General features: G+C 46.2%; 4 protein-coding genes across 4 annotated transcripts; 2 read left to right on the forward strand and 2 right to left on the reverse strand.

Moving 5' to 3' along the window:
* Window positions 1–469: 469 nt before the first annotated feature.
* On the forward strand, window positions 470–2,034 carry ASPWEDRAFT_67152 (uncharacterized protein; the record flags this gene model as incomplete). The annotated part of the gene is made up of 4 exons (XM_040838884.1): window positions 470–766; window positions 797–896; window positions 965–1,222; window positions 1,291–2,034. The coding sequence occupies exons 1-4, from the start codon at window positions 522–524 to the stop codon at window positions 2,032–2,034; spliced, it is 1,347 nt and encodes a 448-aa protein (XP_040690472.1). The 5' UTR covers window positions 470–521.
* Window positions 2,035–3,220: 1,186 nt separating this feature from the next.
* ASPWEDRAFT_26249 (uncharacterized protein) lies at window positions 3,221–4,051 on the reverse strand (the record flags this gene model as incomplete). The annotated part of the gene is made up of 1 exon (XM_040832826.1): window positions 3,221–4,051. One exon carries the CDS (start codon window positions 4,049–4,051, stop codon window positions 3,221–3,223), a length of 831 nt encoding a protein of 276 aa, XP_040690473.1.
* Window positions 4,052–6,050: 1,999 nt separating this feature from the next.
* ASPWEDRAFT_58602 (putative YT521-B-like splicing factor) lies at window positions 6,051–8,698 on the reverse strand (the record flags this gene model as incomplete). The annotated part of the gene is made up of 5 exons (XM_040838394.1): window positions 8,240–8,698; window positions 8,069–8,182; window positions 7,295–7,972; window positions 6,644–7,182; window positions 6,051–6,578 (listed from the first exon to the last, which is right to left on the reverse strand). The coding sequence occupies exons 1-5, from the start codon at window positions 8,253–8,255 to the stop codon at window positions 6,051–6,053; spliced, it is 1,875 nt and encodes a 624-aa protein (XP_040690474.1). The 5' UTR covers window positions 8,256–8,698.
* A 2,530-nt stretch (window positions 8,699–11,228) lies between these two features.
* Window positions 11,229–12,072, forward strand: ASPWEDRAFT_427727 (uncharacterized protein). Its single transcript, XM_040835859.1, has 2 exons — window positions 11,229–11,562; window positions 11,639–12,072. The coding sequence occupies exons 1-2, from the start codon at window positions 11,362–11,364 to the stop codon at window positions 11,975–11,977; spliced, it is 540 nt and encodes a 179-aa protein (XP_040690475.1). The 5' UTR covers window positions 11,229–11,361; the 3' UTR covers window positions 11,978–12,072.
* The last annotated feature ends 687 nt before the right edge of the window (window positions 12,073–12,759 follow it).

Consider the following 12,759-nt stretch of genomic DNA (forward strand, 5'->3'; position numbering starts at 1 on the left):
AGGTTCGTATATTTGCTCTGAGTTGAGATCTAGAAGTGGGAAAATTAAGCACTGCGTAGGAGAAACAGACCTTTGCCATGGTTCAAGCGTGGATTTGAAGATCGTGGCAGTGGTGATGATAGCAGAGATCGATCATACATAACGGATGTTCCGGTTGACGTCACGACAGATTGGTGTTGAACCAATTCATGGCAATATCCTCCTGACAATATCACTTTCTTTTCGAATGTCATGGGAAGATGGCTAGAGAGCTGGTTTCGGTAGAGAGATTTCTGTTGCCAGTTTTTGGTGAGTTTTCCTTAACACCAGCAACCAATTATCGGTACAATCTTCCCCGGGAGTGTTGGGATATTAGCCCTGGGATTTGGGCATGCAGTTTCACCATTATTGGTAATAATACAGAGAAGTAGATGATAACATCATGGTTGGCTCTCAACCGATCCAACCATTCTTGTTTTGGTTGGGGGGCGCAATTGACTTGAAGATGACCCTAGCAATTCCCGGTCCATTTAGTTGTGTACATGCTTCGGATATCTAGATTCTTTCTTGTCACCAGGATACATTTCCTCCCACTCTCAACGGCCAGGAACTATGAGGATTTGGCGTTGAAGCTAGGGAGTCGAGGAATCCGCCAGCTGCAGGCTGAGATTGCGCCAGAGACTGTAGATCGCGAAAAGGCAACAGGCCCTCTGAATGAATCCAATGTGCCTGCTATCACATGGAGGTCTTTAGTACTGGGGACATTTGTCTCAATTGGTGGTATTATGTTTGGCTACGATACTGGCTAAATCTCTAGTTTCCTTGAGATGAACGTCTTCAAGAGGGAGTTTGGCCAGCTTCAAGGTGACGGGACCTACGCGCCTAGCAACGTGCGGTCTGGTCTTATCGTTTCCCTGGTACGTCAGGATATACTCGTTGCTATGGAGCATGTGTTAAAGATATCTTCACTACTTTTTGGTTGTAGCTGTGTATCGGGACATTGATAGGAGCTTTGCTGGCGGGCCCATTGGCAGATCGAATTAGCCGCAAGTGGTCTATTTGTTTCTGGTGTGTTATTCTCCACGTCGTTCTCATCATTCAGATTTCATCCTCCGGCACCAAAATGGTATCAACTGATGATGGGCCGCTTTGTAACCGGGTTTGGCGTGGGTGCCTGTTCGTTGCTCGTTCCTATGTATCAAGGCGAAAGCTCCCCTCGACATATTCGGGGTGCGATGGTTTGGTAAGTTGGTTGAATGATGCGTTATCCTAACATTCAGTAATGTGGAAAATGATCGCAGTTCGTACCAGCTATTTGTGACTATCGGCATCTTTGTGGCACATTGCATAAACTATGGCACCGAGAGTATCCGGAACAGTGCGTCCTGGCGTATTCCGCTCGGCATTACGTTTTTCTGGGGTCTTTTACTGGGCGTAGGGATTATCTTCTTCCCAGAAAGCCCTCGTTATGAATATCCCCACGAACGTATAGAAGAAGCAAGCAAAACAACGACGAAGCTCTACGGGGTACCTTTGAACCATCGGGTCATCATCAAAGATCTGGCCGAAATGAAGGAACAGCTGGACGCAGAGATGACTTCCCAGGGTGGCTGGCATGCGTGGGTTGAGATGTTCCAGGGCTCTCGTATGTGCTATCGCATTATGCTTGGTGTCGTACTCCGGGCATTGCAGCAGCTGACCGGCGCAAACTATTTCTTCTACTATGGCACCGTGGTATTCAACGGGGCTGGCATAAGCAACATCTATGTCACGCAAATGATTCTCGGCGGTGTAAATTTCGGCACCACCTTTGGGGACCTCTATGTTATTGAGCATTTTGGGCGACGCAAGTCCCTCATCATGGGTGGGATTTGGATGTTCGTTTGTTTCATGATGTACGCCTCGGTTGATCATTTCTCCTTAAACGTCAACGAGCCCTCTCAGACGCCCGGTGCCGGCAAGGCGATGGTGGTCTTTGCCGGCTGTATCTTTGCGGCCGTGCTGATCGTCTATTTTTTTCGTTCTGGAGGGCAAGGGCAAAACTTTGGAGATTGATATGATGTATGTGATGCATGTGCCACCATGGAAAAGCAGTAAATGGGTGCCTCCACCCCCTGAGCAACGTATCACGACTGGGCATGTTCTCGACCAAAGGACGGCAGAGGGTTACCAGGATGATGCTGACTCCAGCAAGAGAAATTAGGGGACGGATCCGGCGCATCAGCATGCAGAACACATATAGCAGTGCTATGGCTACTTCATCATGACGTGTGTCTTTGTGCTCGTCGTTGTTATCTGAAGCAGGGTTTGTCTGGGTGTTTGTAATTAATTCGTGTTCCATACACTGTTGTTGCCTTGGGTAGATTATCTAATATGTATATATAATAATTCAAGATGGACAGAAGTCCAATTTAGGGCTTGTTTAGTGACATACAAAACTGCTCAATAACAGAAACTCAAGATATGAAATAATTCATACTGAACATTGCCATATGAAAAAAAATCCGTTGTTAGGTCAATTTAGTAATAATATAATAAGAAAGATGATTGATGGTCTGTCCGGCAGCGCCCAAATGAGATAAAGAGACTGACAAGAGATGAAATGAAAAGCCCACAAATGAATAAACCATGCTGTCAATAATGTAGCACAATCAGTAAGTAATGAACCACCTCAAAGATGGTAATAGAAACAGTGGTCAAGGTTTTGTGTAAATCACTGAATGCTCCAGATAATCCATACCATATGCCTTCACGCAAAAGATCAACATGAGACCCTATAAATTGCATATTCCCATTCCCATCCATATCCCCACCATGCAAAATTGAATAAAAGAAGAAGGCAAGAAAAGCTCATAGCACCACTCATATCCATGAAAAAGAGGGGGGAAGGACACTGAGATAGAAGGATAATGAAAAACGAAACAAAAAACATCGAACCCCCGGATAATTTCGAAATGAAAGGTTAGATCAGTCAAATTGCTGGTAGATGGATATTCGACTTATTTGCAACGTTATGATAAAAAGGCATCGAGGATCATGATGACAAGTCTTTTTTCTTTTCTTTTCTTTCCTTTTCTTTTTTTTTTTCTTTGGAGTCCCCGCACTTGACAACAAATGGCTCAGGGCAAATTGTCAAAGTGATTCCTGGATATTCCTTTCCAATTTTTAGAAGTCTTTCTTTTTGTTTTCTTTAGTACCCGAAATGGCAGGTGGAGAAGCGATCAAAGACTCTTCAAGGCTCTTAATCCATAAAGTCTCCTCTCAGGATCTTCTCCTGGAAGAAATCAGGCTTATTCTGCTTGGGCTGCTTGGGCATTTCCCGAGTCGGTTGCTCCATCGAAGCGATGGAGGCAGCACGTTGATGGTAACTTTGCTGACTGGCACCAGCCGCATTCTGGCTTTGTGGTGTATTGGGGGAAACGGACCCAAGTGATGGGGCACGCTCTGCCCGGGACCGAAGAGCTTCAGACCAGTTGAAGCCTTCGCCTAATTGTCGCCACGACACGTTAGATCTTTCGTTTTGGGGGAAGACTGTATTTGTACTTGCAGAAGTAGATTTAGTGGGACTGTGGGTGGAAGGGCCGACCGACGATGAGGTTCGGCGGCCTCCCATCCCAGAAGAAGACCCAGGAGGGGGGTATCTACCATTGCTTAAGCTTCCACTTCTTGCATCACGCAGCGCCTGCGCGCCAAATGACATGCGCCGGGCAAAAGGTGTATTCGGGGTGGCATTGGAAGGGGCGCCATCTGGATCTTCCACGACCGAATCCTCGATAGTTGCAGGGGTAGACCCAACGGAGCTGGACACGCTGCCACGGTGCAAGGTCCTGCCTCCAAAGGGAGACGTCTGGGTGGGGGAACCGGAAAGTCCCAGGGTAGTGATGGACAGCCGCCGTCGCTGGTTCGACTGTGCGTTGGCAGCCGCGCTAGTCACAGAACTAGGTTGGGTAGCTGAATTCCCTCCTGGTCGGGAGTAGTAATCCGAAAAGGAAAGCCCCGAAGCCAAAGAGGCCCGTCGTTGGTGTGCGGGCGCAGGAACGGAGATGGGAGAGGTCGAGCGGCCGTTTGACATTCTCGGGGGTTATAAAAAGAAGTAGAGCACAAAGAGAAACAGACAATGTGATGTGATAAAACTCTGGACGGACAAGCCGCCCCTTTGTATTCGACAAGAGACCGAAGAGGAAAATTTTTAAATCCAAGATAGAATGTACAAGGACCCGAGGAATGTGAAAAAAAAAAAAAAAAAAAAAAAAAAAACACCGGAGACTAGCCCAGAAGTTGCAGATTGTAGTGATACGATGGTTTCAAGCTCCAGAGGCGTATGACGACAACTAGGTATTCGGCAAGGGAGAAAAGGGGGATAGTCTGCCGGCTGCCGAGAGTCAATATTGATGAATAAATAAAGATAACCAACTCAATTCATGAAGCAAGCAAAGAGATTTTTTTTTGGGGGGGTGGGGGGGAGGGGGGGCAAGAAGAACTCAAGGGGTTTGTAGTATGGTGAAGGGACAACAAGGAGATCGACAGCCAAGCAGGGTGAACACATATGACAGGCAACCCTCAAAACAGACAAACAAAAGGATAAGTCTCAAAGGTCACTCACGGTCAAGGGAAGGGAAAGAAGGGGTTCTTGAGTGGGAAGAATTTCAGGAAGCTATCGTGTAGGTAAAGAGCTAGTAATAATAAGTTGGAGATAGAGCAAGAAGATGGAAATGAAGATGAAGATGAAAGAAGGGAGAAGAAGAGATAAGAGAGAGAGGGGGGGAGGTGGAAGAAGAAGCGAGGAAGGGGTTTCTGGTGATGGGGGGCAGTGATGGGATCATGGACGATTGCTACCCCACAGTCCACCCAGTCGAGATGGATTTGCTGGACCCACGGAACAGGCCCAGCCAGACTCTCGTTTTGCTTGCTCTCTGAGGTGCCTCCAGGACGGAGCACTCTTCCCGAGGGTTTGGCTGGCTGTTTACAGTGACTTCTCACTGGATGTCTTATTGCTTCTGTTCTCCTTTTCCCATCCATCTCAGCAGATAGAAATCCACGAATCTCAAGAAGTTCCAGACCCTCCCAATCCTGAAAATTAAATCATTCTGCAATCAGCATCAGGCAATGCCGTTCCCCCGTCCTAGGATCCTGGCCAATCAGAATGCTGTGATCGACACACGGCTGGTCTGTTTCGGACTGCCGCCACAGAGCATTTCCCCGCATTTTTTTTTTTTTTTTTTTTGGCTGATTGCAGCTTTAGGGTTTCCGGTGAAGATGATGGTATCTAGTAGATCCTCTCTATACGAGGATTCTAGACAAGGAGAGTCATGGCCGGGAGGTAAAGGAACGAATAGGTACCCAGATCTGCGCCTCCCTCCCTATTCCCTATTTACCTTACTAGTAGCACTAGTGGTAAGAAGTAGGAGTAGGAGTGGCCAGTCGTCTTGTGGGGAATAGTCAGACATCCCAGCTCACCCAATGCTTAGCCACGCAATCCGATTCGTCTCTGGTTGGGGTGTAGTAGAAGCTGAGCCATGGTCTGATTTCCCCAAAAGGTCTCACGTGATATACGATCTTACCTATGTGGCTACAGGTAGGTTATATGGACTGATTGAGAAAGGTATGCTATAGTATGCTGTATCCGTCAAACCAAAGTGGAGGTCACGTCTATATGTATTCTCTAGTATATAGTAGTTGTATATACACATTCACATATGTATATAAAATCAAAGCCAAAATTCTTTATTCTATATAGTAGTCTTACCCGTTTCCCGTAAATAGACGTTCGAGATCTGCTGTAAAGGCCCTTAGGCAGTTTTCCAGTTCTTTTTCTTTTCTTTTCTTTTCTTTTCTTTTCTTTTCTTTTCTTTTCTTTTCTTTTCTTTTCTTTTCTTTTCTTTTCTTTTCTTTTCTTTTCTTTTTTTTTTTTTTGCGTTCCTGGTCCCAACTTCCAGTCATGCTTTTGCGTCACTGCGTGGCAGCTCTGCTGTTCCCATGCAGATCTACAATATCATAATCGTCCATGTGTGGTGCTAGTGTGGGTTGAGTAAAGGGTTTCTCCTTGTTTTCGATTCTAGGTTTTCATACGCTCATGGCGTTTGAAACCCGGATGGTTGGGGCTGGAAGAGTTGAAGTAGCTTCGCCCCAGCTGTAGGCTCAATCTCGGTCCCATCCCGGGCAATCTTGACCTCTCGGTTTGCATTCCAAGGATTGCGCAGGCCTCTAGTACGATGGAATGGCACTCGCCCAGTAGAGAGCCACTGAATCCGAAAAGGGTTTCCGATCGACTGGCTACCGGGCTCTGTGCTTTCTTCAACCGGTTCGCCCACGCTCTTTTCGCTCTTGTCATCATCGTCCTCCTCTTCATCCTCCTCTTCCGAATCGGCTTCCCAAAATATAGTCCCCCGCGCCGAGTCATCTATGATTCGCCCACTGGGGGCCGTGGATGTTGCCTGTGTTTGGGTGACGTTCAGTTCCTCCGTGATAACGGGGTCCAATCGCGGTGGCATCTCCAACGCTAACGCCTCATCCTCTATTATCGGCGACAGCATCCGAGCATAGCCATAATATTCACCAGACTTGTTCGCAGAAAATATCAGGTAAACATTATCCGCGGTCTAAAGGAGGTCAGTAGGAAAGTGAAATTGATACCAAGGTGTCTTAGTGGGAAAGGATGTCTCACCTCGAATGCCTGGTTCAAGTTGGCCTCGTTGTGATTTTGAGTTGCCCAGATACCGCTTTGTCTACTTAATTCCAAATCCTCCATCGTTAAGCTTTTCACAACAAAATATCGATTGGGTACCCTCGAAGAACCGGGAGTCTTATTCTCTAAGTTTCTTGTCTCGAGAGTCCCCGGTGGCTCACCATTCCCAATTGGGGTTTTGGGGTTTTCTTCCCCTTTGGGTGTATATGGAGTGGAGGAGCTCAGGGTATTCTGGTTGGACCCAGGGATTAATCCACGACGCAGTCGACATACAAGACGCACTCCTTGAAACTTGGAGTCATTAAATCTCGCCAGTGCTGCAGCACAGGCGGCCTCCGTCTTGTAATTTATAAATGCACAATTGCTCTTTGATATGAGAAAAACACTTTCGATGGCGCTAGTGGCATCACGGGAAAAGTGGTCCTTGAGGTCAACAACATTTGCCCCGGGAGGAAGATTGCCTACCCACAAGGCGTGACCAGATTGTTTCGGTTTTCTAGGAGGTCCTCTTGGCGTAGCTATTCCCGATGGCGTTGAAGGGAGAGAAAGTGCATCTAGTAGGAATTAGCCGTAAGGAACGGGGCCACATAGAATGCAATACCAGATGCGTTGCTCAATTTTCAGACTTACCTAGTGTTGGGGAATGGGCTGGTGCAGGTTTCATTGGGATTGAGCCATCAACAATCGTCTTTGATACGTCATAAACCAAACTTGGGACACTTTTCCCTCCACCCTTTCGTGTATGAGCCGAAGCGGTGGCCGGGGGAGGTTGCGTCTTGGGATTTCGAGGACCGGGCTGTGAGTAAAAATGCATATTGATAGCTGTCTGGCCATGCCCCAAGGCTGCTGGGTATGTATGCTGACTATAATAAGTCTGGCTGTATGCTGTAGTTTGGTTGGGAACAATGGCGCCATGATGAGCCGATGGATTTGGCATGAATGAGTGATAGACCGAGGCACCATGGTGCACAGTAGGTGTATGCTGAGGATGGTGCATATAAGGCGGATAAACCTGGGAAAAGGAGGCACTGTAGGCTGTTCCCCCTGGCGGCGCCCCGTGGTAGGGGGGCATGGGATGTATGGGGTACATAATGCCATGGGTTTGAGCACCGGGATAAAAATGATGTTGAATCGGATGATGGTCGAGATGAGTTTGTGATTGATAACTTGGCAAAGAAGATGTCATGTTGGTCATACTCATTACCGATGGCGCCTGACCATGGCTGCCTTGGGCCACAAAGGTGTGCGATTTTGAATAGTGGTCAAAGGCATCGTCAGATTTGGAGGACTGGGGAGCGGGTTTGGGGCCTGGAAAATGGGCGGAATTTCCTGTTAGTGTAGCACAATAGTGAACATGGTTCGGTTCTGGTCCCAACCCCATTGCTAAAGGCATTTTCGACCTACCAGATGACTGTTGGGGCTTAGCAGATCCCTGCGGTTGTTTGGAAGAAAGATTTATTTCTTCTGATGCTCCCCGTCTCGATCTGGGCTGACCCGAAGACACATCGTCCATGGGGCCTGTCATGATAGAGTAAGAAGAAGAGAATTAGGATCACACAGTACACAGACGCTCACCGCTGTCAGTAGACATTCTAGTGGCAGTTTTCGGTGTTAGAATGAATGGCCAGAACGGTACATACCTTCTTCCAAGCCCTACAATTTGCAGCCGAAATTCTACGTCTTTTGCTAAGGCCACACGTACACGCACACACTAGCAAGTGTGAAAATGCAACTAACAAAATCGCAGGGTTAGAACCGAGACCAAGGAAAAAACCAAGCTGTAAGCCAAATAAAAACCCATATGACGAGATCAATGATTTAAAAGGTCAATTTCCAAAGAAAAGGAGACCAGCAAGAATGCCAGTCATGACTGGGGGAAGGAGTGCGAGGTTGAAGCAGAGTGGAATAGTCAAAAGCGTTGCAGAGCCAGAGCCACAAAAGACGGGCTAATCTGACCATTGACGCCCAGCCCAAGAGGGTTAGGTTCACTCACTCTGCAGCTGACAGGCTGGAATGGGCGTGGACGTACACTCGCCCACCCACAGAAGTGAGTGAAGAGGGGCAGGTGGGGGAAATTTGGATGGATCGCGCAACACGACAGAAGGCAAAGAAAAGGAAGCAGTAAGATGATCGAGAGAGTGGGTTAGGTGAGACTGAAGCCATCTGCTGGGCTCGCCTGAGGCAGCCCAGCCAAAGGGCCAGTGCGAAAGAAGGGGGTTGCAGGTCGGAAAAACCAACGAGGAATGAAAAGAGGTGGTATAGGAACAAAATGGGAAACAGAAATGGGGCATGATGGCTGAGGTAGCCATGACAGGCGAGCAAAAGCCACACACTGAGCCTGGAGCATTCAAATATGACTGGGGATGGGGGCAGCACTTGGTCTGATTCAACCCAATCCGAAGGAAGATGCAGATCAGTGAATGAAAGAGACTAATGAACGTACCTTTGACGATCTAACGGACTGATCAAGGCGAGTAAAGAAAGATTATAATTTTGGTTACACCGGTGGTGATGATCCTGCAATGGATTGAATGATGGATGACTGGATGGGGTGTATGTGTATATATTAGCTAACCACCCATGGAGCACGCCAATTGGACAGAAGAAGCGAGGGAAAGAGAAGAAGGGAAGAGAGAAAGAGAAGGAGCGAAGGGAGGGAGGGGTGGTAAGACTAGAGGTCGTCGACGTGAAGACGCACGACAGACAAACTAGTAGGCCGGAGCGGTATGGAGCCAAAAAAAAAAAAAAAAGAGATAACCTCAGGCAGGACCCAGAAGATTGGCCCGACTAGGATTGGATCTCCTGAGGGAATTTTTTCCCTTTTCCTTTTCTTTTTTTCCTCACTCTTTCTTTCTTTCTTTTTATTTATTTTAATTTCTGCAAGGTGTGGGGAGCCGATAAGGCTAGAACTGAAACAGCACAGACACAAAAAATAAAAGAAGCAATAGCGGACAGACAAGATAGTCGGTGATACATACAGAGGGATGACCGTCTGTTTTAAAGTGTCTGTGGTGGCGATGAGTTTTTAATATAGAACAGCTCCTTCTTTGTCTTCACTTCTTGTCTTTCTGTTGTCGTCTTCTAATTTCAAGAAGCATCGAGAAGAGAAATAGAGCCTGGGATGAACTAGAATAGAAAAGCAGTCTTGCGGGGGGTGAAACAATCCACATAAAGGGATACCAGATCAATTACTCGCGGGTAGAGATCCGTCATGTGGCTTGAAGAGAACAGAAGAAAGAGAGAGAATAGAGACATTGGAAAGGCCCCCACGTCGTAACGCCTCAGGATCTTCCAGATGATCGATATACAAGAGGCCCGATGTTTTCCGTGGAAATATGCTGGGGAGAAATGCGTAGAAGATCGACACGTAAATGGAAGGTCCATCGATGGATAATCCCGAGCAAAGCCACAGACTCTCGCTGGAGACGGTGAGATAATGCCTTTTGCGTGGTGATTTAAGGCTTTTGATAGCATTTCCCTACTGCCCATGATTGGGTACCGCTGCTTTGTCCCTGGCCCGCTGGATGGGCCGATCCATGGATCTTTTTTTTTTTTGTCAGTCCAAAAGTACTTGAATCATGGAGTGGCGGACAGGTCGGAATGCTGTAGCAGCCCAATAATTCTTCAAAATTGAGGGCAAGTATGAAAATAACTCTAAAGGAGAGTGGCAAATGAAACAGATAGTCCTCGTAATCCAGACCCCTGAAGTAGTCCGGATGGTGAGGTTATGTATGCAACTAAGTGGCACCTACTGCATATCAACAGTACATAGTGAAAAAAAGAAGGGGGTCAAAATAATGATAATAATAATAATAATAATGACAATATAAATAATAATCAGATGGTAAAGGACTTTTGCCTGTAGATCAGTCAATACAAGGCAGTCCACTGCCTATGATGGTAGAGATCGACTACACCAGTCAATGAATTGTTGACCAGGGCTAGATTTGCCACTGTTAAAGGAACTTTTTTATTAAAAAAAATAATAAAAAATAAAAAAAAAAAATAAGAAAGTGATGGGGTGTATATAGATCAAAAAATCAAAAAATCAAAAAATCAAAAAATCAAAAAAGAAAAAAAGAAAAAAAGAAAAAAAGAAAAAAAGAAAAAAAGAAAAAAAGAAAAAAAAAAAAAGAGAACAAGAGAAAAAGAAAGAAAGAAAGAAAGAAAAGAGAAAAGAAAACAAGGGTGGGGAACTGTGGTTCAGACCCAGGGTGTACAGACTAACATAGAGTTCCAGAAGGCGAAGAGGTTAAACTGTTGTCATGCATGGTGGATACCAAAACCCAATTCATTCTGGTTGTAATCGAATGATTGGCGGGTTTGTATTGGTGGGGGAAAATGGCCAGTCATTTTATTTCCATTCAATATTTTCTTCTCTGGTCGTCCTTTTTTTTTTTTTTTTTTTCCCTGTAATAATAAGCGATTGATGGATGGGGTTGGTTGGGTACATTCCCACTAGGGCCCGATTCTCAAGCCACCAACCAAGCCAAAGGCGGTAGGCGGCAAGCAAAGGCTATTGCCGCTTGTGGCCTGGCGTGTTCAAGAATGATTGTACTTTGTAGCGGTAGAGGGAGTGATTGACTTGGCAGTCTCATGTAGGGCGCACAACTGCTAGAAAGCAAACTATCAGACTGATCCATATTATTCTTACCTATTGTTATGCTCAGACTTGAGTGAAGCCGTTCTTGTGGAGGATGGAGAGAAAGGATGGAGGGTTCGCGCAGGTGCTGTCAGAAACTGCAGTGGATAATCCCACAGTTGAGTGCCAATGGGCTACGTGCGTAGCTTTAAAGGGTGTGCATACGACGGATAGTCGGAGTCGCAGGCAGAGTCATGCTCTCCACTCTGATTTCTACACCTCTACTATTCCGACAATTAACTCCTCTTTACTCCGTGTAGAGTACCATGTTCAATTTTTTTTTTTTTTTTGCCCCTTTAAATTTGCTAATACGTTGTTTAATTCAAAAACAGCCACAGCATAAGAGCCAGGATGCCCCACCCAACGGCATGAGATACCACCAATCAGGATCTACCCAGATGGACCTCAATGGCATCAACCACAAGCAGCCTCAGGAATACACGGGGCAGTCATTTTTCTCTTCCTTCTCCAATTCCATTCCACGCCGAATCCACCCATTGAGAGGGGCCGGCAATCACAAACAGAACCAATGGTTCTTGCAGGAGGCTGCCGATGGCTTCGTGGGTGGTGGGAACGATCGTCTGTGGCTTACTTTCGTGACGAGGGAGCAGACGAAATGCTTCTTTAGCAGACTGTGTATGAGTCAATGGGCAGAAAATGGCATCATCTGATCAGACCATATTATTTCTTATTGTAGCATATATACCGAAAATTGAAACAATAGCCGACAACTGGCCCGATCAACAAGCCCCAAAATCGTCTCTACACCATGGTATCAGCATACGGTATTCCTCAACAGTCACCGACAAAACCTGCCTGAGGATTTGATTGGCTCTGAGCTCGTGTTATAATAGTGCTCATATGTACGTGCCTTACTTTATTTCTGATTCTACAATATTCCACCTCCGAGCTAAAGCCTCCAGGGTCATATGCATTGCTGGTGGCAAATATTCCCACTTGGACACTCTGATTGGCTGCTTGGCAATATACATAGTATGGATACTACATAAGACATTCCCCTTGATATCTGTTCACATTCAATTTCGTCTAAATATTCTTGCCTCGCGCTTACTAACTTTCCGGACTATGTACATACTCAAAAGTGATTGACGCTCCGTAGATAATAAACTGTACAAGAGCAAAAGTCTACCCCTGTATACACTGCATACACACTGAGGTCATGATGCATCCATCCATGCAGGGATTCAATGCTAATTATCTGCGCCAGCTCGTCATACGGATCCAAAATCCGCCTAGTGAAGGTACACCCATAAGGGCCAGAAGCAATAGTACTAGTATTTTACTATGTACCATGCAGCACTATTACTTGACATCGCACCCGTATCTATCGAAAGAGCATCCCCAATAGATATCCACTTGACTGGAGCCCAATTAATGCAACTGCGAATTCTCCATCTTTCGTGGAGTTGATGCCCATCAATTTGCCACTCGG

Source organism: Aspergillus wentii (assembly GCF_001890725.1).
Source record: "Aspergillus wentii DTO 134E9 unplaced genomic scaffold ASPWEscaffold_3, whole genome shotgun sequence".
NCBI lineage: Eukaryota > Fungi > Ascomycota > Eurotiomycetes > Eurotiales > Aspergillaceae > Aspergillus > Aspergillus wentii.

Excerpts from the sequence above, each read along its gene's own strand:
- ASPWEDRAFT_427727 (XM_040835859.1), top strand. The coding sequence starts at position 11,362 with ATGGAGAGAAAGGATGGAGGGTTCGCGCAGGTGCTGTCAGAAACTGCA. Across the intron at positions 11,563-11,638 it reads TTAACTCCTCTTTACTCCGT|CCACAGCATAAGAGCCAGGA; the intron begins GTAGAGTACCAT and ends ATTCAAAAACAG.